This window comes from Gopherus evgoodei, chromosome 18 (assembly GCF_007399415.2).
Source record: "Gopherus evgoodei ecotype Sinaloan lineage chromosome 18, rGopEvg1_v1.p, whole genome shotgun sequence".
Lineage (NCBI taxonomy): Eukaryota > Metazoa > Chordata > Testudines > Testudinidae > Gopherus > Gopherus evgoodei.
Window position 1 is genome coordinate 8,629,178 of NC_044339.1, and position 24,718 is coordinate 8,653,895.

Genomic DNA, 24,718 nt, shown 5'->3' on the forward strand with positions numbered 1-24,718 from the left:
TTTACTCCCGTATATATGAGAAAAATCCTGGTCCCTAATTGCTAGAATCTGTCATTGACGAGCCAGCAACTTTCTGTGTACGTCCTCAGAGGTATGCAGTAATGTTAACCAATCAGAACATGTTATATAAATGAGTGCAACGTTATTGGCTGTGAGCTCCAAGCCAGTAGTTTATTTTCCAGATATGTAGTGAAATCTCCTCTTTAGAATGACAGTTTCAAAGGAAATACCTTTTAAAATTCATGGCCATAACAGAAGTTGAATATACTAGAAAAATCTCAAAATATTTTGAATGTACAAAAACAATACATCCACTGACTTTCTGTTTACTGAATATGAAGATCTGATGTCCTCCAACATAAATATTGACCTTGGTGTCATCTGGATCAGGAAGTCTTTATATTCCATTCAAGAACAATTTCCATCTATTATTTAGTAAGAAATTTGGGAAATGAAAGAGATTTGTGCTTTCTTTTTGAAGATAAACATTTATTTCTAATATACATGGAACAAAATAAAGAGGAGTCCAGGAATATCAACAAAGCTTTCCTTTATGTTGTGGTCAGTGCACAAATATGCAATGCACCCCTTTGTTTCACAGATGTTGTGAAATAGTACTGAGGGTGACCAGCACTCTGTGGTTCACCACCACACATGAAATCAGAATGTTAAATCAAAGGAAGAAAGAAGGCAGAATGGAGTATTATGAAGTACATTAAAAAAAAAAATCTAATCCCATTCAAGATTTTACTTTATAACCATTGTGGAAGTAGAGTTTTCTCCAACACCATACACTGTCTATTGTCATGACGCTGCTTGGCCAATTTGTGTATGTGTCAGAACAAACAGAAAGCAAAAGAAATACATACAACATAACACAAGACTGCAGAGGAGTGTTCTCTTATTGCTTACTGCTCTATTGCTGGGAAGCAGCAACTTTTACTGAACTCGTGGGCAGAGACAGAAACTTTGAGAGTCAGATTCCAAAAGCCCAAATAACAATCCCATCCGTCACCTCCATCCCAGTTCCTAGCCTAACTGATACCACCACCAGTCTCACCTACTACAAGAAGGGCTATTGTCAAAATAAAAACTCACGAGAAAGGAAATTTCTTACCTGCTCTACCACCACCACTTTAAGATTTGTTTAGTTTTATTAATCTAAGTCAAATTTATTTTTCACCATCGAAGCCTGTTCCCTTTTGAATCTGCCTCAAGCTTGGACAATGAAGCCAGACAGGCGAATTTCACTGCCTGGTTTCCGTGTGCTAGAAAGACGCAGTCGTATATGGATTTCCAATGCTGCCGAGAAAGGTTTAACGAATAACCTCATATGTTTTGTGATGATGGCAGGAGAACAAGGAGAGGGCAATGGGAACATAACTGCTCACTCTAATTAAATAAAGTCTTTCTTGAAAATATTTCCATTCATATGAGGCTTTGTAAAAGCTCTTAAATTCTTAATGCTAAATTCAGGCCTTAGAACTACTTGACGGCATCACTTTAATCTGGCAGTCTAAAGGCCATCTCAGACTAAAGCTTCTTCTAGCCCAGATATTTCAGACACTGAAATCAAGTGGGATCAAACTAAATCTACAGTGACTGCAGATCCTGTTACAATAAACCAATAACAGAAAGTACAAAAATCAAAAGATATGTAGATACCAACTGTAATAAACACAAGGGATTAGAAGTGCAGAAAGAGAAATATTAACTCACCATCTTAATAAAAACTTCATTTCTAGAGACTGCAAAAACCATCCTCAAAGTCTACAAGGTGCAGTCTAAAGGAAACTCAATGCACTCATTAGCTGGATTTGCTCCCTTTAGGACCAATTCTTGATTAAGTTATAACCTTTACGTCAGTTCTGCCTCTGCAGTAAAATTCTACTGTTGCATTTTGGATCACAAGGCAGTCTCACCCACTCACTCTTCTCCCAACAAATCCCTCCCAGGAACAGCACCTGCCCAAACTGTCAGACAGGCCAATCAGGACTTGAGAAAACCCCTTAAGAGGGGAAACATTTTTGCAAATTGCTCCAAAGCCATGACCTTTTAGCTGTTATATAAAGGAACCACCCTAGAAATTGCCTGCCTACAAATAGGGCATTTCTTTGGGTCTGGAAGTGCCTGGTAGCACTCGTCACAGGAGCAGATGTGCCCACACTCGAGAAAGACACATGATTTCATGTTACTCAGACAGACGACACAGGCGTTTTTTACAGTCTCCCCACCCTCCGTGTTCATGTCATGCCTTAACTGCTCCTGAGTCTGCCTGAATTCATCTTGCATTTGTTTCAGGCGCTGCTTTTCCCGAAAGTGCTGGTACTGCTTCCGCAGAATGAAGAAGAGTGTGGCACAGGTTGCAAAGCCGAAAATGACCGTCAGGATTTTCCAGAGTTTGACATTTGATTCTTGCTTCTTCAGCAAGGAGTCAAAATCCAGGCTGCTCAGATAATACTGCAACCCTTGCTTGGGGGGCTGCAGCTTGATAATGTTGTTGTCTAGGACCAACTCTCCCACTCCCGTTAACGTTGCTCCGACCTTCAGCATCTCTTCAGTTTCTTGGATGCCTTTGGGACGTTCGCCGCTAATGTAGTGGCCAATCACATCCGTGAAGGACTGAATAGAGGGATGGAACTTTTCGTACACCGTCTCCAAGCTGAGTTCTGCAGCATCCAGGGGCTTTACCACCCTTACTGCGACGTTGGCACCGTCCTCGTGAGGCACCAACTCAAAGGGTGTTGCATTGGTTCTCTGGTGGATGATCTTTTCACAGTCATTCCTGGTGGAGGACAAGTGAGTGAGAAATAAAGCAAATGCAGGCATAGCCGTTTTGCCATCAGCTGGAACACATGACAAGCAAAAACACAAGCCACTTTCCCCTAATTAAAGACTAGCCATGAAATAGGTGTTTAATCTGCTTTGTTGTAAACACACCATCTTCAAGCCCTCTACTCTTCTATAAGAGGTTAAAAAGTCTTCAAAAGATGCACTGCAAGTTGGCTAATTTTATAACCCTACATAAGTTAAATCAACAAAGCATCCTTCCTCTCACATACTTGACAGTAGCAACTACAGTGTTGTGAGCTTCAACTAATTAATGCTTGCAAAGCACTTTGAGTGCTAAAGAACAAAATATTACGTTAATTCTCCTGGAACAAAGTACCTTGACACTACTGGAGCCATTGAAAGTTTCTGCAGCATTTGATCCTCTTGAAAAATCCCTCCTTTATATTAGTGTGCCATAACTGGGCTTTCAGGCAAAGCACTGGTATTATCTGAATCCTATTTTTACATGTCCTACCAAAATTTCTCTAGGTCAAAATAACTGTAAAGCTTTTCCTTTCTGTAGCAGTGTTGCCTGGGGAATCTGTAGTAGGCCCCTCTTTTGTATTCTCACACTTCTGCTCAGCTCCATTATAAGGAAGCAGACACTGCACTTCCTCTGGCAAGAAGACGACACTCAGACATACCTCATCTTCCAAATGGGTTTCCAACTTTGACAAATTGTTGTGTGGCAAGGAGCACTGCAAGGCACATAAGCAATTTTAATAAGTGTAACCCGATTGACTGAGGCTTTGTTTAGGCTCAGAGAGCGGAGCAATGATCTGGTTTCAGTAGGTTCATTTGACAATGTGACTTCCAATTCCTTCTCCGGGTACTGAGTCAGGGAATCATGTTCTCACCAGATTTATCATTTGAATTATACTGTAGGTCTATTATTAAGAACTCATTTTAACATATGGGGAATTCTGCCACGTTATGACCATTGTTCAATATGAGCAATTTACAGCTGTTGACAAATGCTCTTAAACTAGCTAAGTTGGATTAATTTCCTATTTTCCAGTATTTTACCAGCTACATGAGGGTCACAACACATCGTGATCTCGAAATCTTTACACAGGCACCTCCATGAATTCTGCTGTGATTTTAGTTTATAAGGCTTTTGGGAGAATGCCTTCCACCCCAAATGACACTTCTGATTCCTACACCCAATAATTTCATTCATTCTCTGATTAGGCTAGTTATGTAAAGTCGCCCAATCTTGAAACTTTGGGGTGGGGGCCAAGGGCTTGTAATAACAGCTCTCCTCATGCTTACAGAGTGAAATACCTTCCCTGATGTAAACAATTGCTAATGTGCAATAGAATTCTAAAGTAGGTTAAGGACGTGACTGTTTGCTGCCCACTTCAGTTCACCATCACTGATTTTTTTATGATTTTATTGAACAGCATTCAGACTTGGCGAGGGATGCTCTATGAGGCTCAGATTGTTGTTGTTGCCACTGCTAATAATAATCCACACTACCTAAAGGCTTTGCCATTCCCACCACTCAATTGGCAAGGAATTAAAAACAAATGCATCACAGATGATGTTAAAAAAACCTCACAAAACAGTGTACATTGCACTTGCACTAGCCATTAAAGGGAACAAATAAAGTTGGCAGGCCCAAAAATCTGACCTATTTACATTAATTTGTAAAGAAAGTGAGTGTTTACAGGTGTCTTCCTTCTCAATTACCACCATCAACACTCTCTACCCTGCTCACCTCAAGGGAAAAGAAAAAAAGAAATACAAAATGGATTTGAGAGAGAAAAGTTTTCCACTCCTAAAGAAGGATTTAATATAGGGAATGGGATGGAAGATGTTAAATCTTACTAAAAAGTATCCATGACATATACATGCACCTTCAATATATACACATTTTAAGGGATTTACAAACTTTATATATAGGAATGACTTCACTCCATACTGAAACATATTCACCTCTGAGTTCGATGGCAGCAACCAGGCCTGCCTCCAGCCTTTTTGCTGCCTCACGCGGCAAAGCAAAAAAAAAAAAAGCCAATCGACAGCACTTCGGCAGCAACTCAATCTTGCCGCTTCATTCTTCTGAGGCAATTCAGCAGTGGGTCTTTCGCTCTCTCTCTCTTCCTCTTCAGCGGCACTTCGGAGGCCGCTCAAAGAGGAAGAGAGGGACCGAGGGACCTGCCGCCGAAGACCCGGACATGCCGCCCCTTTTGATTGACCACCCCAAGCACCTGCTTTCTTCGCTGGTGCCTGGAGCCGGCCCTGGCAGCAGCTGGTTAACACTGGACAGCAATATTACACACCAATTACCATCATACCCAATTTTCACAGCAGAAAAAATTTAAGGAGCCAAAATAAATGGCATTTGGCTAGGACACCAAAGTTAACAATATTACTTCTCACGGAAAGTGTCATTTGACCTCCAGTAGCCAAGTGGTTACAGTTTGATCTGAATGACAGCATTACCAGCAATGAAAAAAGCCTGACAATCTACACTGGAGCCTTGGTTCAAAATTGATCAGTAACCCACCCAAATACTGACTAGACTATTTTAATTGTTGAATAACTCTCATGTCCATTCAAATCCAACAAAATATTTGTCTGGTTTTGAAACAGCATCCATAATTCATGGAAAACAAAATACCCAGCCAACTAGTTACTAAGTAACCTTGGTTAACAGGCTATTTTATATGGAATGGAATTGCCCTATAGTTACCTCTCCGAACAAGTAAACTGAGCTACAAAATCTAGTTCACTGCCAAACTCCTGCATTATTCAGTAGGCTTCATGACCAAATGATATCACACCACTACATTATCTCACCAAATTCAATACCTAATTACTTTCTTTGGCAGCTGTTTTCATCATAAAGCCAACAGGGGGAGCACAGATGTCTGGATCTTTTCAAGAAGAGACGCAGACATACCAGATATGGGTTGTTCGATTCCACACCATTTTATGCTCCTGGAGTGTCAGCCTCTGAACTACCCCCTTGCAATTGTCCACAAATTGGCTGTTGAGAGTTTCCTTAACAGACTGCACAACACCTGAAAGATACAGAAACATTTTACCAAGAATTATAAAGACTATATATTTGTTAACCATTAATAAAAATGATATGTATAATAAATACATATAAAATTAATAATGCCAGAGTTAACCCTGTTATGCAACAAAGGAAGACTATGGTATAGACAGGCTAAAAGTATAAGAAGAAGAGAATTAGTGCTTTCAGTTATCAGCAACTGTCCGAGATGAAGAACTAGAATAAGATCTAGAGCAGTGGTTCTCAAACGAGAGCTGACGCTTGTTCAGGGAAAACCTCTGGCAGGCCAGGCCGGTTTGTTTACCTGCTGCATCCGCAGGTTCAGCCCATCAGGGCTCCCACTGGCTGCCGTTCACTGCTCCAAGCCAATGGGAGCTGCAGGAAGGGAGCCAGCTCATCCCTCGGCCTGCACTGCTTCCTGCAGCCCCCGTTGGCCTGGAGCGGCGAACCGCGGCCAGTGGGAGCCACGATCGGACGAATATGCAGACATGGCAGGTAAACAAACAGGCCCGGCCTGCCAGGGGCTTTACCTGAACAAGTGGTGGCCCTAGTTTGAGAACCACTGGTCTAGACAGTCAGGAGGTGGATATAGGCTAGGCAAGGAAAAAGACACACTATTCTAAGGAGACTGCCTGACTTTCTATTCTAATGGAGGTCATTTAATGTAAGGACTTGTTTGGGATTAGACAGAAACCACTGGAAAAATTAGGAACTACTTTGTACATGTATGTGCTGAGCCTACTACTTGAAATAGAACTTCATTATCCTTGTGAGCTTTGTTGGATAGTTCAATGTTTTCTCGACCAACCTCTGCTTTAGCTACCTGAACCAGTATCAGAGATGTTGGAGAAAAGTTATTTTCTTAGAAGAAGGGAAGGTGAAATGGAAAAGATTGGAAGCTATATTTATAACCCTTTAGCGACCCAGGCACTTCTGCACAATACCTTCAATAACTGCATATGGGACACATTTTCCTGGTGCTTCCATAAGAATGTTCTTCAAGTCTTGATCTAGATTCACTTTTTTTGCTCCCTACATAAAAAAAGAGCCCGATGTATCAGTAGTTATAGACTAAATGTGTGTTATGAAACAGACGTAAGAGAGACTTCTCACTTATGACTAATTTCTAAAGACCGTGTTGTGCAGATAAACTTGGGGGTGGGGAAAGGAGGGTTTTGAGGAATGGGGGTCAGTTCAGTGCTAATTTACAATAAGCACTATATTTAGTCTTGGGAGGGTTAGGTTTTTATTAGTAAATGTCAATTTCACCATACACATATAAATTGACAAAAAATAATATTTCCACAGATATCAAAATTTATAGATAGGCAAAGTAAGAAAAATGCTGCTTGAGAAATTATTAGAGCTTGATTGAAGGATATTTACTTTGTATATTTTGGCATGTGATGTTGACAATATGTGTTTTAAGTTACAAAGCTTGAACTTTTTGAATCTCAATGTCTACTGTCATTAGATAATTATTGCCTGGCCCCTCCACAATTTCCCACAACTATGAAAATTTAAATTGATAAAAAAATTTTAAAAAGTTTAAAAATAAACATCTAAAAATATTATCTGTCAAAATTGTCAAAATATAAAAAACAGAATTCTGCCAAGCCTAACTATATTAAGTCTTTTTCCTCCATAGTTTTAATAGGACAACTTTACTCTTATCTAATGTTTTTCCTCAGTAGACTTCAAGGCACTTTACAAAGGATGTCCGTATCATTATCCCCATTTTACAGATGGAAAACTAAAGCACAGACCAGTGAACTGACTTGCCCAAGATCACCCAGCCGGTCAGTAGCAGAATCAGGAACAGAACCCAGGTCACCTAAGTCCCAGTCTAGTGTTCTATTTTAAATCACCAGTGGGAATTACTTGCTATCATAAAAGCAGCAAAGAGTCCTGTGGCACCCTATAGACTAACAGACGTTTTGGAGCATGAGCTTTCGTGGGTGAATACCTATACGCATCCGACGAAGTGGGTATTCACCCACGAAAGCTCATGCTGCAAAACGTCTGTTAGTCTGTAAGGTGCCACAGGACTCTCTGCTGCTTTTACAGATCCAGCCTAACATGGCTATCCCTCTGATACTTGCTATCATAAGTGTATCATGTTAATCTAATAAAATACCTCCAAACATGCTTATCATACTAGTTAGTTTAAGTTATTACAGTGAAGCAATCCCTGAACCAGTTTTAAAATACTGAAAAAAACAATATAAAGGGGGAACACTCCTGGGAACAGGATAAATACTGCACCGTCAAACAAATGGAGTACTAACACCACACTCTACAGCCAAATAAAGACATGAAATATTCAATTAAGAGAAAAAACATCTCCAAATGAACCAAATATTTACTCATCAGGACACTCTATTCTTTGATATGGAGTTTCTAACCTATGATTGTGCTACAGTGTTACACACCAGACTATAACGTTAGTACTTTTCAATAATAAAATAAAAATATCACACAACTGACCTTGAGGCTGTGAGCAACTTTAGATTTCTGCCTGTAAATGGAGTACAGAATTGCCGTGACAGCCGAACTAGTGGCCAGCAGTATAAGCTGGCCAGTTGGAGGCCGCCCCCCACTTTCCATCATCGCAATTTAGATCTGGTTCAAACATATTTAAAATAAAAAAAGGTTACAGTAATGATCAGGTTATTAAGAGACTTTCCTGCGATCATGCTTCTGAGGGGAGGAACAGACCTCATGAAGGAAAAGGATTTACAGTGGTCTCAATCTGAGCCAGAAGCACTGAGCCATGGGGAGGGGGTAGAGGTACCAGAAAGCAGTTCAGGAAGCAAGAGGGATAATTTAAGGCAGAAGCTGATAGCTCCTAGTAACAAGGGACAGTCAGCTGGTGTGCACTGTATAAGCACAAGCAAAAGCAGGGCTGATGTCAGCTATTTACTTTATAGGGATGGTAGCAGGAGGACGAGGTGAGGAGAGCAGTCAGTGCTGAGCACTAGCATCTGGGAAATCCAAATGTGACCAATGGGCAGGCAGGTCCCCGCCCCATCCTACCTGTCTCATCCCCCAAAACTTCCCTCCTAGCTCCAAACACCCCCTGATAGCCCTACTCTCCCCCCCCAACACCCCCCGGTACCCCTACTCTGCCCCACCCCCCCAAACACCTTCTTCCTAGCCCTACTCTGCCCCACCCCAGCAGCCCTACTCTGCCACACACCCCCACCCTCCCGGTAGCCCTACTCTGCCCCACTCCCCCAAACACCTTCTTCCTAGCCCTACTCTGCCCCACCCCACCCCCAAACACCCCCCGGTAGCCCTGCTCTCCCCCACCCCCCCAACACCTTCTTCCTAGCCCTACTCTCCCCCACCCCCCCAACACCTTCTTCCTAGCCCTACTCTGCCCCCCCCAATACCCCCAGGTAGCCCTACTCTGCCCCACCCCCCCAAACACCCCCCGGTAGCCCTACTCTCCCCCACCCCCCCCAACACCTTCTTCCTAGCCCTACTCTGCCCCCCCCAAATACCCCCAGGTAGCCCTACTCTGCCCCACCCCCCGGTAGCCCTACTCTGCCCCACCCCCTACTTTCTCTTCCCCATTCCTCACCCCGCCGCCAGCGTCCTCTCCCGATGCAGCCAGCACACGCAGCGCGCGTCCCCCCGCAGCCCGTGGGGGGGAGGGGGCGAACCCCTTCCAGGGCCTGCCCCCCCTATGACGCCCCCGACCGCTGCCTCCTCCTGGGACTCCCCCTCCCCCTCCGCCGCTCCGTGCTAGGGAAGGACACTCACCCTGCCCTAGCCAAGCCTGTCCCTTTCCCTTCCGGCGCGGCATGATGACGTCATCGGCTACACTCTATCCGCAAGCAGCATAGAGATTAATCGGGAGCATCGAGAGTGGGGCTAGAGGAGACACGCGGGGTCCTCCACTCCCCCACCCCTATGAGACAGAGTCTCCCTGCTTCCTGCCAGGGCTAGAGAGACAGGCTGGAGCCCGCCCTTGTGCATGGCCGCAGCTTGCCCAGGCAGTGCCTCCCTCTGGGTATGGGAGCCAGGGTCAGGGCTTCTCTTCCCAGCTCTGCCCCTTATCTGTGCGCATGACTTGGAGCCTCCGTGATCCCTGCCTCTTAGCTAGGGTTCCCATGGGTGGCTCTCACAGCACGTTACAAGGGAAGGCGCTGCCATCAGCCCCCTTTTACAGCTGGGGAAACTGAGGCATGCAGGGGGAAAGCAACTTGCCTACGGTCACCCAGCAGGCCAGTGGCAGAGAGCTGGGAATAGAACCCAGGTCTCTTCAACCCAGGGCTGTGTCTGGTAGGCCACACTGCTTTATACATTTCATAGCACCTCTCATCCCAAAGTTTTGCAAACAGGAATCATTTCACTGAGAGCCAGTACTAGCCCAGTGGGGGCCTGAAGCAGAAATATCCTGAGCCCTGCTTGCCCCTCAGCCACTCCCCTAAATATACAAATTGCATTATTTCCACAAACCAAAAAACATACCAACACAACAAATACACTTGTTAAAAAGTCCACATTAAATAAGATGAATGGTATGGGGGGGTGTCATACTAAACTGGGGGGCCCTTGAGCTGCTTGGAACCTTAAACAATTGCTTATTCTACTTATGCCTAGCACAGTATTCACCAACTGTTGAAGACCAGAGGCCTTTGGGGGTGGAATTCAGCATAGCACTGCACAATTGGTTGAGGCCAGATTTTCAGATGTGGTTGGAGTAACAGCTAGGCACCTAAGTAATCCCTATTTAAGCATTTAAATCATAGGATATCAGGGTTGGAAGGGAGCTCAGGAGGTCATCTAGTCCAACCTCCTCCTCAAAGCAAGACCAATCCCCAACTAAATCATCCCAACCAGGGCTTTGTCAAGCTGAGCCTCAAAAACCTCTAAGGAAGGAGATTCCACCACCTCCCTACTTAACCCCTTCCCAGTGCTTCACCAATGTGTGGCTTGATTTTCTGAAGCACTAGGCACAGCTCCTATGGAAGGAGTCTGAAGTCAATAGGAGTTGTGGATGTTCAGCAACTTTGAAAATCAAGCCACTTACTCGGGTGTCCATATGTGGATTCAGGCACACAAGTTTGAAACACATGGCCTGAATGCATTATTGGGAAGGAGGTAACCCTCACTTAAGACAGAAAAATTTCACTTTGGAGATCTATTTATCTATAACTATGTATGTAATTATACTTGAAGCTTGAGAGCTTGTCTCTTTCACCGAGAGAAGCTGGTCCAATAAAAGATATAACCTCACCTACCTTGTCTATGTATTTATACCACAGTCACCATACTGGCACCTCTTCTTTGTTCCCATCAGTGCCGCATGTGTGGTTGATAGAAGAAGTTTCAGGGGCTCACCGAGAAGAAAATTTGTCCCATTAAATGTAATATTTCCAAGGCTGATTAAGTTATTTTCTTGTTGCTTTCTTTCTGTCCACTAGATGGTGAGATGCTCACATTGATAGCAAAAGCAGAATCTAGCTTTAACTTTGAAACAGCTAGTGGTGGAAAGGATGGGATGTGTTTTCTAAGATGAGATGGCTCCACTGCATTCAATATTTAATGTTTAGGGGAATGACCAATCCTAGCAGGGAAGTGTGGGAGGTCGGAGATACTTCCAAAAGGCTCGTGGCCTTTGCTTTCCACTAGAAGGAACTTGCACCAGTCGCTATTATATCAAAAGGGAGAAGGTCATGGGGTGTTGTTTCCAGTTTTTCTTCAGATGATTTTACAAAACAAATTAATTAAAAAATAGAAACCTATTCTGAAAATTTCTTTTGCTGAGCAGCAGCAGAGAATGATGGTGCTAATTAATCTTTTATTCAGTGCTCTGAAGCTAAAAAGTATGGTACAAGAGCAAAAACTATGTCTACACTACAGAGCCTATGCCAGCATAGGCCCCTAGTGTAGACACAGCATATGCCAACAGAAGGAGTTTTTCTACTGGTGTAGGAATACCATCTGCCTGAACCATGGTAACTATGCCAATAAAAGCCCTCATAGCTATACCAGTATATGTTTTAAGTGTAGATCATGTCTAAGTAATGTTAGAAGCAATGAACCTAGCCAGTTTCTCTAATTCCTTCAAATAGGACATGAGGCCGGGACAGATTCCTTGGGATATGCATATCGATAATATTCAGTTCTTTGCTAATGAGCTTCTTATAGTGCACCCATCACCGTAGTATCTGAGCTACTGAGATACTCCTAGGATGAATATAATCAGCTCTGGTATCGCTGAGCTGCTTGGATCTCCATAGGGAATATACGTGTAATGTAATTGGCTGCTAGATGTCATCAAGCACTTCACTTGCATTCTCAGAGAGAGCGAGTCCCAGTGCAAAGGTTCCTGTTGGCTCAACCTGTCACTGTAGGAGGACTGTCCCGTGATGTTTCCACTGCTGACAATACAAGTTGCCTATGGAGCATTTTTTATGAGTCGATCTCAAAGGAGGGAAAGCTACAGTTAGCCCTTGTAATTAAGAGAGGGGAAATGAGGTATAGAGAGACAAAGGGATAGATTTTTAAAGGTATTTAGGTACCTAAAGATGCAGATAGATTTCCTAGTCGATTTTCAAAAGCCCCTTAACCAGGTTAGGTGCCTAAATCTCATAGGCATCTGTCTGCACCTTTACATGCCTAAACACCTTTACAAATCTGGCCCTTAGTGACTTATCCAGGGTCTCATAGCAAGTGAGTCACAAAGCTGATCCAAAATCCTAAATTCCCGTCCCATGCCCTGTCCACTACCACACAACAATTTGTAAGCAATACTGACCGTCCCCCCCCCGCCCTTCATTCTCCTCTCCCATCCTAGATGGCCACAGTGGTCCCTTCTGGCCTTAAACTTTATACATCTAGATGCGTTTGTCCGTGCTCAGCCTGTTTCCAGGTGAATAGATGTCCGTGCAACAACACTCAAAACAAACAGCACTAACTCACTGGAGGAGCCAAGAACTGAATGGGTCTTAGACACTTAGGCCTGATCTGCACTTAAAAGTTAGGTTGACACAGCTATGGCACTCCGGGATTTGAAAACTGTATACCCCGGAGCACTGTAGTTAAGCTAACCTAGCCTCCAGTGTAGAAGAGGCTAGGTATATGGAAGAATATACCTAGCCTTTAGTAGACCTATCTGCCACCTCTCGGGGAGAGGGATTACCAATGTCCATGGAAAAACCCCTTCCATCACCATAGAAGGCATTTACACTGTGGCAGTACAGCTGCATAGTGGTGCGCCACTGTAGCGCCCATAATGTTGGCTTGGGCTGAGCTACCTTTCTACCCTAGCGGTAGTCGTCCCTCCAGATCAGGATTGGAGCAGTGTCGGAAACCGTGCAGTGCCACTGACCAGGCTCTGATCTGATTTGTGGGAGCCTGGTACTGCCATCAGAGCAACAGCTGTTCGCCACCTCACCCAGTTTAGATTGGAAGAGGAGAAAGAGGAAACTTACTGAGAATGGAAAAGGAAAGAACACCCTAGTTCCTGCTCTATGTTACCAAATATCCAGTTCACTTTAATTTACCAATAGTGCTGCAGCATCCACCCGGTGACTGCATCATTTACACACCTTCTGTAGGGAGCATGTCTGCAAATCCTTGAGCAAGGCATGGTAGAGATTCTTCCCTTTACTTCTCATGGTGGTAACTGTACTGTGCTTCAGGGAGCTAATCATTTCAATTCCCCCCTTGGTTATGGCCAACAGACATCCAGGGGCACAGTCCAGAAGTGCCTGGATCCCTGTGGCAGGAGGAGGCAGGACTCCAGGTATAGAGCCATCTATCTCTTTCCATCTGGGAGCTGCAGCTTTAATGAGAGATGAGTGTTGCACTTCAAAGAAAGCTCCACAATGGTACATTGGGGGGATAGGAAAAGCAAGGGGAAGCAGGGGGAGTGGGAAGAGAAAGAAAGGAAAGATGAAGGAGAAAGGCAGAAGAGAAGGTTTATGGGAGCCTAAACTGTGCTGAATCCATTGGTCTAAATGCCCTTCTGAGCTCAGGAAAGGATGTCTCGGTGGATGAAGCCCTGTGCTGTCAGGTGTCCGCACTGGCTATAAAAACTAGGGCATCGCTCTGATACACCTCACGAGCTCCCTATATACCACCCTCCCATCCCTCTCTAGTTCACAGATTCCCTGCAATCCCATCTCTCGCTCAGGGGTTCTGTGTGGACCCCATTCCTCCTTTTCCCCACATTCCAGGACCCTCCATTCTCCCCCATGCCAGAGGCTCTGTGTGCAACCCCTCTCTGGCCATCACCTCTCCATTGCTTCCTTCCCTCCCCCCACTGATTTCTCTCTGTCTGGGAGAGAAGTCATTTATTACAGGGGTTCTCAAACTAGGGGTTGGGACCCCTTGGGGGATCATGAGGTTATTACATGGGGGGTCGAAAGCACTCAGCCTCCACCCCAAACCCCACTTTTCCTCTAGCATTTATAATGGTGTTAAATATATTAAAAAGTGTTTTTAATTTATAAGGGAGGTTGCATTCAGAGGCTTGCTATGTGAAAGGGGTCGCCAGTACAAAAGTTTGAGAACTCCTAATTTAGGGTATCGCCGTGTTTAAACTGTATTGAGACAATTGGGGGCGTTGTTGCGCTGAAAGGTGTTCATGGCTGCCATCAATCAGTTCTTTGATATGTAGGCAATTACAGCCTGGTTAAAGCACCTGGGCCTGCTAACAAGATATAAAAGGCCCTGTGTGTCTTCCATGGCCAATGATACCTAGAACATTCACTAACATTTTGAAATAAATCAGATGTGGTGTTGACAGACAGACAGACAGAAATACCACTGAGTTGTGTGTGAGACCTCACTCTGCTTGGCCAATAGGATCAGCATCACAGCTTACGGAGAGATGAGAACGGCCGCTCATCAACCTTTTTTCTTTCCGATCCCCCTGGAGACAGGCACCAGTGTTCCTGGGTGAGCTCATTCTATAGCCAGAAGGCAGAAAGAGCATGAGCTGACACAAACTGCACATATCCCTGCCAGCTGGAGAGAGATCAGCATGAACAAAGTTACTCTCTCATCCTGGGGACCCATGGCTCATGCCAGCAACGGCCCCACAGCTGAGACAAGGGCTGAGCCAAGCACTGCCACAAAATAAGCCACACTTGGATTTTCCCTCAAATCAAGCATATTCTTGTTGTGACAGCACCAGGACCTTTTTCCACTGTGCTAAACCGTGGGGAGCAGCCAGCCTGAGAGCTGCTGCATTCCATCCACTTGCGCTCCCTCTGGCCCACTCAGAAACCACTGGGGGTCAATGCTTTCTAGCATGGGATCCCCCAAGCACACCTTTAACCCTTTCCCTGCTCATCCTTCATCTCACTGGCCATTATCTATGAAGATCACATTTGTGCTAACAGAAATGCCAATAAATCGGTAATGAATGGAATGCCAAGAGCACTCAGCAGGTGCATTCTGCCCAGCTGTTCCTGGTCCTGGACCATACAGCTGTTCTCTGCCTGCAGTATTCATTTGGTCTGAACCTCAGGTTAACATCTCCTCGATAGATACCTCCAGCAGGACAGCAGCCCCTAACACCACAATGGTATGTCAGTGCAAAATCAGCCCAGACAGAAAAGTGGTTCTTCATTAGTCACCAGCCCCACCTCTTAAAACAGCAAAGTGGCCCTTGCAGTCTCCTATCTGAGTTCTGGTCTAGCCTACCTGTGCTTAGCTTATAAGATGTGTTAGGATCACACCCCACGGCCACATCTCTGACAAGTCAAAGCAGTTGAAGTTCTACGGCACATGAGATTCTTCTAAGCTCTCCAGGGACAAGCAGCAATCTACTAATGGGAGTGCTGAGTCCACCAGAGAGAATGTTCTCGAGCAACGTATTCCGGAGTTCTCTTTTGCCTCTGGTTGCTTCTCTTCCTTCAGGGATGTGTTCCTGTCTGACTGATGCTGGCTGTGGCTGCTGCACTGACTTGCCTCTAGCTGATTAAATCTCTAGGAGGTGAGAGCTGGAGTGTGATTTCTAAGCCATGTGCAGGGATCAGGGCTGCTTTAGCCCTAGCAACGTTCCCGCTTTTAATCTTCCTTTTAAGATTTAAAGGAATCTTAACCTGAGGATGCTGGGGATGAGTCTGCAAATTCATCTGTAAGTTCATGCAGCTCCCCCCTCCCACACCTCCTGGCAACAAACTGCCAAATCCTTCCTGTCATGAGGTTCTTGATCAGTGGTTCTCAAACTTGGGCCACCACTTGTTCAGGGAAAGCCCCTGGCGGGCCGGGCTGATTTGTTTATCTCCCACGTCTGCAGGTTCAGCCGATTGCAGCTCCCACTGGCCATGGTTTACCACTCCAAGCCAATGGGAGCTGCGGGAAGCGGTGCGGGCTGAGGGATGTGCTGGCCGCCCTTCCTGCAGCCCCCATTGGCCTAGAGCGGCGAACCGTAGCCAGTGGGAGCTGTGATCATCCAAACCTGTGGATGCAGCAGGTAAACAAACCGGCCTGGCCTGCCAGAGGCTTTCCCTGAACAAGCAGCGGCCCAAGTTTGAGAACCACTGGTCTTGATCTTCTACACAGCTGCCGTAACCCTCTTTCTAAAATCCTGGCCATCCATTGAAGTTCCCAGCTGCCAGAGGGATCACTTATCCAGAGAGGTGCCCTGACTCTGCACCAGCTGTCTAACCTGCCACCAAATGCCCCTCCTCGAGGCAAGACCACACTTCCCTTCCAAATCCAGAGCCTCCTAGCCCCCTGTTGGGTGGCCTGACCCACTTCCCAGCCACCAGAATCCTCCTTCTACCTGCCCCCACTGCCCCCAAGACATGCACCCCCTGGCCAGGTGTCACCCACCTGGAAATCAGGACGTATTCTAAAGGGTTAAGATTCCTTTTGCTAGACACAAGCATGCGATGAGATAATGGCCTTAGGAGTCTCCACCAAGGAAAGGGTTACAAGTTAAACATGTACCTTCCATGTTCCTGTTGTGTCTAGTTGGGAAATAAACACCTTCCACCTCTGGTCAGGCCAGGTCCACACACAGGGCCAGTCAGCTGGCTGAGAATGCTTCTCCTCTCTGTGAGAGGAGGGGTCTTAGAGAAACAAGGTAGGTGAGGTAATATCTCTTACTGGACCACCTTCTGTTGATGAGAGAGACAACCTTTGGAGCCACACAGAGCTCTTTGTCAGTCTGGGGAGGTATGCCGAGTGTCACAGATTAGCAAGGTGGAATAGATTGTTCAGTCTAAGGAGTTAGCACATATTCTAAGGGATGCTCAGAGCATCTTTCCCAGACCTCAAGAAGAGCTCTGGGTAGCTCGAAAGCGCATCTCTGACACCAACAGAAGTTGGTCCAATAAAAGATACGGCCTCCCCCACCTTGTCTCTCTAATATCCTGGGCCTCACCCACGACTGCAACAGCAGGGTCTGTAAGTGTTCAGTTGGGTGGGAGTGGGAACTATGCTACTTTCATACTGAGTTCCAGGTTCAAGGTACCAGCCGCAAAGAGCTGGAGATTTTGCAAGGATTCTGCCTTCAGTTACTTTCCATCCTCTCCTCCTCTGCCTCAGCCTGGCCCCAATGCTGAGAATACAGGGGAGCTGTCTGGCCCTGTTTGGCAACAAAAGACAGGCCTCTTGGTTGCTACTTGGAATGGGCCCCCATGGAGCGATGCAGCCAGATTTCCGCCCCCCCCCCACCGCCCCTGCCCTCTGCATCCAACTCCCCAAGAATACAGCCCTCACCATCCCAGTATGTTTACATCAGGTGGAGAGACCAGCTGGCCAATAAACCAGTTCCCAATACCAACGGGCTGGGATAAAAATGGGACGAAGGGCTGCTTTGTTAACGTGGGTTAGCCCCTCTCCCCAAGTTCTTAGGATGCCAATACACCTCAGGCTGGACTTTGGCCACACATCCACATTGTAAGCTCTTTGGGGCAGCAATGGGTCTTTTTCTGTGGATTCAACAACAGTGGAGGGCAAGTCATCAGCACTAGAGGAATAATAATGTCCCCCAGTCCTCGCCCTGCTTTGGGGACGTGCACCTGAATCTAACGTCTGCTTCTCAGCCCCGTCACTCAGCACAAAGCAAATAAGCTTTTAATAAAACCCACATGTCTCAAAGGCAGAACAATAAAGGGAAAGAAGAAAACAATCTTCTTAGCTTAAATGGGACCAGTCCCTTCCTGGTGGAAGCTCCCCGGAGTGGGTGGAGTTATGCCACGGAGGCATTTGGCCTCATGATTTAAAAAATGCTGGTTGCCATGGCCACTGGAAGTGGCTGTTTATTTGATATCATTTCTAGAACTTCTGTTGCCGTCGGCAGGGAGTGTGGATTTTTAAAAGCATGTCGCGACTTTTCTTCGGTTTTGTTTTTTTCAGGAGCTGTTTGTTCCTCCCAAGAGCAGAGATAAATGCTGTAGGAGTGTGGGGATGGCGGCCCTTGGGAAGATGAAAGGGAATAATGCAGCTGTCTCCTCGCAAAACTACTTACCCCAGCCCCCTTTCTCCTCCTCCTGGGATGTTTCTTCATGTTAGAGCACAGAATCATTCTGCAGTTTCTCTCTTTTCTGATAATTGGTTGCTAGGGACTGATCTCCAGAGAGCACCACACAAAAAGGGTGAGATGCTTTCATGTCTACAACCTACCCAGCATACAGCACACAGAGAAATATAGGGCTCTGTTGTCAAACAAATGCCTGAATGGGACAACCACATCTCACATTTGGTCACTGAAATTGGAACTTAGAGGAGGTATTTATGCACTTGCAGGTAACTTACTGGTGGTACATGCTAATTTGAACGTCAGCATGTGGGCTTTGGGCATCCTGCTACAGCTCCCCAGTTTGAAGCCAAACGTATATCTGTATTTCTACATCTACCCACGGCAGACACATGAAATGCACACGCACGCAAAGTGTGAGTCCACATTTGGAAAAGATACATGCATAGGCACAGACCAAGACACAATCACACAGATTCATATGCATGTGCACACAAATAATCAAACACAAACCCCTTTTAGCAAACAAATCTTCACCCACGTACACACCCACACAAACATCATCTCCACCACAACAGAGCAGTAAATCCCTCATTTATAATCAGGGCTTGGTACACAATCTAGCCAAATGGCCTTCCTGGTCCAAAACCTAGACTGGACCCCATAAAGGGAGAGGTGCCAGCGTCTCCATGAAGGCCGCTAGGAACGTTGAATGGCAGCGAAATGTTTACAAAAGATAAAGCACAGTAATCATATTGCAGAAAATGCAGAGAATCTTTATTACAATTACCACATTATATGTGTGTGTGTGTACACACGCACGCGCACATGCCGTTGGGCTTTGCATTGTGAACATACAAAGGAGACGTGCAGCTGATCATCTTCTTTTGGGGTTAAAACACCCCATGTTCTGTGTCAGAACAAAGTCTCTTTCTCTCTCTGTGATGCTCTGCATCTCATCCCCAGAGTCAGACACATGTGGGCCAGATCTGTCCGTGATGTAACCCCACTGAAACCAAAGCATGATGAAGAATTTGACTAATGGGTGTTCTAGAGCCCATCTCCTTAAGACACAGCTAGGCACCCCCAGGGCCAAATTTTCCAAACTTGGGTGCCAAATTGTAGACAGCTAAACCCACCTTTAGCTACCTAACTCAAAGAGGGCTGATTTTCAGAGGAACTGAACTTCTGCAAATCCCACCAAAGACAACAGGTGCTCAGCACCTCTGGAATTAAGGATGCTTATTTAGGTACCTAAATATGAATGTAGACACTTATATTTAGCCATGTAACTGTGGCCTGATTTGCAGAGCTCTGGAGCACCCACACAACCCCTTCTGGAGAGTGATGGGAGCCCAGCACTTTTGAAAATCAGCCCCATCGTGCTGTACATCCCATCCCTGGCCACATCCCCACCCCAGTGTCAGACACATACAGGCACCTGTCCTATGTGACCTGTACAAAACTGTACAGAAAAATTGCACGTTGTAATAGAAGTGAAATCTAAGGGCATCTCTCTGTACATAGATGGCTTTTTTTTAAATATATAAATGTTAGTTTAGATCAAGTAGTAAAAGTCACTTCAGCTAGACTCTGATGAAATGGAAATATCATCCCCCACCCCTAGTTTGTGTGTGTGTCTCTCTCTTTCCTTGAAACCACTGGAAGTACAAAATACACACAAGAGTTGCTCCCTTCCCAATCTGCGGCAGCTGCCCATTGAGGGAACCCTTCACCCTTTCAGAACTTGCGGGTATGTCTCAGTTCCCTGGCTCTAATGCCAGTCAGTCTTTCTCTGAGCGGTTAGCAAGTGTCTGTGTGTGTGTAGGGGTGGGGAGGTGTGTGGAGGAGATGGAGATATGCACCAACCCCTCTGGATCATTTCAGTGTCCGCTCAGAAGAAGAACAGGTGCAAGGGCCACATCAGAGCTGGCGCCTGTACTTGGATGGCAGTGGAGGAGCGTTAACTGCAGGCTGGGTAGGTCAGTCCTGACAGCCAGCAGGGCCTGATGGCTGTTGTGTGCCCCTCCTCAGGCTGCAAAGGCAGCAGTCAGCGAGACGTGGGCAGGGGGCCTTTCCAGACTCCTCCTGCCCCTCCTCACCCCAGTCAGGCGGGCCCTTCCGAAAAGGCAGCTGGGCAGTCTCTAGCCTTCTGGCTTCAGCAGCAGGACCTCTCTCGGGCGGGCTGCCAGGGCGGCGGGCTCTGGAGGCTCCAGCCCCGCATCTCCCGGGCTAAAGTCAGCACCTCGGCCCGCTCCAGGCGCTGGGGGGCCGCAGCGGGCCGGTGGCAGCCGGTGGCCAGGCTGAGGCTGGCGGGGGGCGCGTTGTTGCGGGAGGCGCCCAGGATCTCCTCCTCCTCCTCCTCCTCCAGGATGGAGCTGAGCCGGCGGGCGCCGCGGCCCCGCTCGGCGGGGGGCCGGTAGGGGCCCTGCCCCTTGAGCAGCTTGCGGATGGGCAGCAGCGGGACGATGGAGTCGCCCAGGCGCTGGCGCTGGAGGCGCCGGGCGTCCTTCTGCCGCTGCAGGCGCTTGAAGTCGCTGAAGGCGGCGCTGGCCGTTTGGTGGAGCAGGCGCGCCAGGGCCCGCGCCGTCCCGGCCTTGGGGAGCAGCGCGGCGTGGCAGCGCAGCACCACGGCCTTGTGCTTCACCTGGTGCCGGTAGACCCAGGCGAAGAGCTTGGGGCGCCGGGCGTCGGCGGCGCAGTAGGTGATGCGGCGCAGCAGGTAGACGTGGCCCGGGCGCCGCCCGCCGCCGCCCCGCTTCTCGCAGGGGGCCATGCGGATGCCGTGCGCCCCCAGCGTCAGCTTGACCCGGGTGCCGCTGGCCCCGCCGCCGCTCTTGGCCCAGATCTTGCCCACCGCCTCGTCCGTGCAGCCCTCGCCCTTGGCCTGCAGCGTGACCGCGTTGCCCAGGTACCAGGCCGTGTAGGTGGGGTCCTCCTGGTTCAGCTCCACCTTGTGCCGCCGGCTGCGGAAGACGCTGCCCAGCCGCTCCAGCGGGCACTCGGGCAGCAGGTCCGGGCAGGAGCGCACGAAGCTGGAGAGCAGGGAGGCGTAGCTTAGCCCCGGGCCCAGGCTCTTGGCTTTGCCCTGGCGCTCCTCTTCCACCAGCACGAACTTGTTCCTGCGCCAGGGCAGCATCGCGGCTCTGCAAGGGGGAGAGCGGGGGGTGAGAGGCTGGAGGGGCAGCGGGGTCCGGTCCCTGTGCGGCAATCGCTGCCTGCCGCCGGCTCGGGGAAGGGGCTTTCCTCCGAGCGCACCGGGAGGCGCTCCGACCCGGCTGCTCCTCCCTGAGCCGCTGTTCCGCCCAGCCCCGCCGGGAAATGCCCCGGTCCTGACCCCACCGCTCCGCCTGGAGATGTCCCGGTCCCTACCTCACTGCCCCGCCGGGAAATGCCCCGGTCCCGACCCCACCGCTCCGCCTGGAGATGTCCCGGTCCCTGCCTCACTGCCCCGCCGGGAAATGCCCCGGTCCCTACCCCACTGCCCCGCTGGGAATGGCCCCGGTCCCTACCCCACTGCCCCGCCGGGAATGGCCCCGGTCCCTACCCCACTGCCCCGCTGGGAATGGCCCCGGTCCCTACCCCACTGCCCCGCTGGGAATGGCCCCGGTCCCTACCCCACTGCCCCGCCTGGAGATGTGCCGGTCACTCCCCACTGCCCCGCCTGGAGATGTCTCGGTCCCTACCTCATTGCACCGCCTGGAGATGCCCCGGTCCCGACCCCACCGCTCCGCCTGGAGATGTCCCGGTCCCTACCCCACTGCCCCGCCTGGAGATGTCCCGGTCCTTACCCCACTGCCCCGCCTGGAGATGTCTCGGTCCCTACCTCATTGCACCGCCTGGAGATGCCCCGGTCCCGACCCCACCGCTCCGCCTGGAGATGTCCCGGTCCTTACCCCACTGCCCCGCCTGGAGATGTCCCGGTCCCGACCCCACCGCTCCGCCTGGAGATGTCCCGGTCCCTACCTCACTGCCCCGCCGGGAATGACCCCGGTCCCTACCCCACTGCCCCGCCTGGAGATGTCCCGGTCCTTACCCCACTGCCCCGCCTGGAGATGTCTCGGTCCCTACCTCATTGCACCGCCTGGAGATGCCCCGGTCCCCACACCAGCGCTCCGCCTGGAGATGCCTCGGTCCCTACCCCACCGCTCCGCCTAGAGATGCCCCGATCCCTACCCCACTGCCCCGCCGGGAATGGCCCCGGTCCCTACCTCATTGCACCGCCTGGAGATGTCCCGATCCCTACCTCATTGCACCGCCTGGAATGGCCCCGATCCCTACCCCACTGCCCCACTTGGAGATGTCCCGATCCCTACCCCACCGCTCTGCATGGAATGACCCCGGTCCCTACCCCACTGCCCCTCCTGGAAGTGCCTCTACCCCATTGCACTGCCTGGAATTGCCACTGTCTCTACCCCACTGCAGATTGCTGGGGGTGCACCTCCCTCTGGCCTGCCCCACTGCAAATGGATGGAGCTGCCTCCCCCGCCCCGCTGCAGCTGGCGCGGGTGCCCTGTCCCGCTGTCCCTACCTCACTGCAACAGGAGGAAGATGCGCCGATCCCGATCGCTCTGCCCCGCAGCGGGCTCTGACTCCCGGTCCCGCGGCTTCTCCCGCTGTGACAGCAATGAGGAGAGGATGCGGGGATCCACCCCCTAACTGCGTGTGCTGCTCCCCCTCCCGGCCTGCTCCATCATGCAGCCACACACGCACACAGCAGCCCAGAGCTTTCACATAGACAAACGCACACACCAGCCCAGAGCGCTCTCTGTCTCTCTCACACACACACAGCAGCCCAGAGCTCGCTCACACACACACACAGAGCAGCTCAGAGCTCACTCACACACACATATATACTCACAAACATACACACAGAGAGATCAGTCCAGAGCTCACACACATACAGAGTGGCTCAGAGCTCTCTCTCTCTCTCTCTCTCTCTCTCTCTCTCTCTCTCACACACACACATACACACACACACACACACACACACACCAGCCCAGAGCGCTCTGTCTCACATATGCACACACTAGCCCAAAGCGTTTTGTCTCACACACACACAGAGCAGCCCAGCTCTCACACACACACACACAGCGGCTCAGAGCTCACTCACACACATATACACACACATCAGCCCAGAGCCCCCCCCCCTCTCTCTCTCACACACACACACACACACACACACACACACACACACACACACACACACACACACACACAGTGGCTCAGAGCTTACTCACACACATACACACACCCATCAGCCCAGAGCCCACCTCTCTCTCTCTCTCTCTCTCTCTCTCTCTCAGACACACACACACACAGACACACACACACACAGTGGCTCAGAGCTCACTCACACGTACACATACACACACAGAGATCAGCCCAGAGCTCGCTCTCTCTTTCACACACACACACACACACACACACACACACACACACACACACACACACACACACACACACACACACACACACACCCCAGCTCAGAGCTTACCCACAGAGAGACCCCACTTTTCTCACAGCCTTACTTGGACCATTCCTGCAATGCCCATAACCCACTGTGCTACCTCCCAGGCAGACACCTGCCTGGCTCTTGGCTACACATTGCTTTGGCCATGGTGATGTGACGGGGTGAGGTATGTTCCCTGCACTCACAATTCTGAGCACTCACAAAAGCAGAGAGATGCCAAGGAAGTTTGCCATAGTAACCTTAGCTCAGGCCTGTGGTATCCAAGTATTAGAGAGCCCCCAGTTCCTCTGTCAGGGGGGAGAGAAACCAGTGCTGTGGTCCACTCAGAGCAAAAGAACCTAGAAGTAGCCCACGGTGGGGAAACAAATATTTACCCTGCCAACTACACTCGGGGTCAGTGCAGTGGGATTCTCATACCAGCTTCCTAGTGCTGGTTTCAAAGATGCTGGAGGCAAACATTTCCTGGGTGCTTAAAGAAGGCAATTGCATCAATATTTAGGCAGGTAAATAAATGGCCCCATTTCCAGAGGTGCTGAGAACCCACAAAATCAGGTGTCTTATTCCAGACCTAAATGTGCATCTCAGCACCCATGTTTGGAAAGTTCATTATTTTTTGGCATGACTCCAAAGCACAAAGGCCTCTGTCATCACTTACTCTGCACTCTTCATCTTCAAAGCACTCGGTGAACATTTATCATCGCAACAAACCAACAGGGGAGGTATATATCAGGCTCCTGTTTTACAGACGGAGAAACTGAGGCAGAGCGGGTGGAAATGACTTGCCCAAGGCTTCAGAAGGGTCAGAGATTAACTCACGAGTTCCTAACCCCCATCTTTGCTCAGATCCCAAGACCATGCCTCTCTTAGCCCAGCTCGTGTAATGCCATAAATCCCGGCTCAATTGTAATTTTCTTTTTGTGAGTTTCTA

The 24,718-nt window shown here is 48.7% G+C and overlaps 2 protein-coding genes across 5 annotated transcripts; both read right to left on the reverse strand.

The window, feature by feature from the left end:
• Nucleotides 1-472: 472 nt before the first annotated feature.
• MUL1 (mitochondrial E3 ubiquitin protein ligase 1) lies at nucleotides 473-9,704 on the reverse strand. Of its 3 annotated transcripts, none has more exons than XM_030537646.1 (5): nucleotides 9,629-9,704; nucleotides 8,348-8,482; nucleotides 6,805-6,892; nucleotides 5,741-5,861; nucleotides 473-2,785 (listed from the first exon to the last, which is right to left on the reverse strand). In XM_030537646.1, the coding sequence occupies exons 2-5, from the start codon at nucleotides 8,468-8,470 to the stop codon at nucleotides 2,056-2,058; spliced, it is 1,062 nt and encodes a 353-aa protein (XP_030393506.1). In that variant the 5' UTR covers nucleotides 8,471-8,482; nucleotides 9,629-9,704; the 3' UTR covers nucleotides 473-2,055. The 3 variants fall into 3 exon arrangements, with proteins under 3 accessions (XP_030393506.1, XP_030393507.1, XP_030393508.1); XM_030537647.1 differs by lacking the exon at nucleotides 9,629-9,704 and adding an exon at nucleotides 9,447-9,597; XM_030537648.1 differs by lacking the exon at nucleotides 9,629-9,704 and adding an exon at nucleotides 8,784-8,914.
• A 9,368-nt stretch (nucleotides 9,705-19,072) lies between these two features.
• Nucleotides 19,073-23,119, reverse strand: FAM43B (family with sequence similarity 43 member B). 2 transcript variants are annotated; one of them, XM_030537580.1, is made up of 2 exons: nucleotides 22,849-23,119; nucleotides 19,073-21,463 (listed from the first exon to the last, which is right to left on the reverse strand). In XM_030537580.1, the coding sequence occupies exon 2, from the start codon at nucleotides 21,454-21,456 to the stop codon at nucleotides 20,476-20,478; it is 981 nt and encodes a 326-aa protein (XP_030393440.1). In that variant the 5' UTR covers nucleotides 21,457-21,463; nucleotides 22,849-23,119; the 3' UTR covers nucleotides 19,073-20,475. The 2 variants fall into 2 exon arrangements, with proteins under 2 accessions (XP_030393440.1, XP_030393439.1); XM_030537579.1 differs by lacking the exon at nucleotides 22,849-23,119 and adding an exon at nucleotides 22,004-22,069.
• Between the last annotated feature and the right edge of the window lie 1,599 nt (nucleotides 23,120-24,718).

Bases quoted from the DNA above. Each gene is read 5' to 3' on its own strand.
- MUL1 (XM_030537646.1), bottom strand. From the start codon at position 8,470: ATGATGGAAAGTGGGGGGCGGCCTCCAACTGGCCAGCTTATACTGCTG. The intron at 6,893-8,347 runs GTCAGTTGTGTG...TTTTTTATGTAG, and splicing joins AAGTTGCTCACAGCCTCAAG to GGAGCAAAAAAAGTGAATCT. The intron at 2,786-5,740 runs GTATGTCTGCGT...GTCCTCCACCAG, and splicing joins AATCGAACAACCCATATCTG to GAATGACTGTGAAAAGATCA.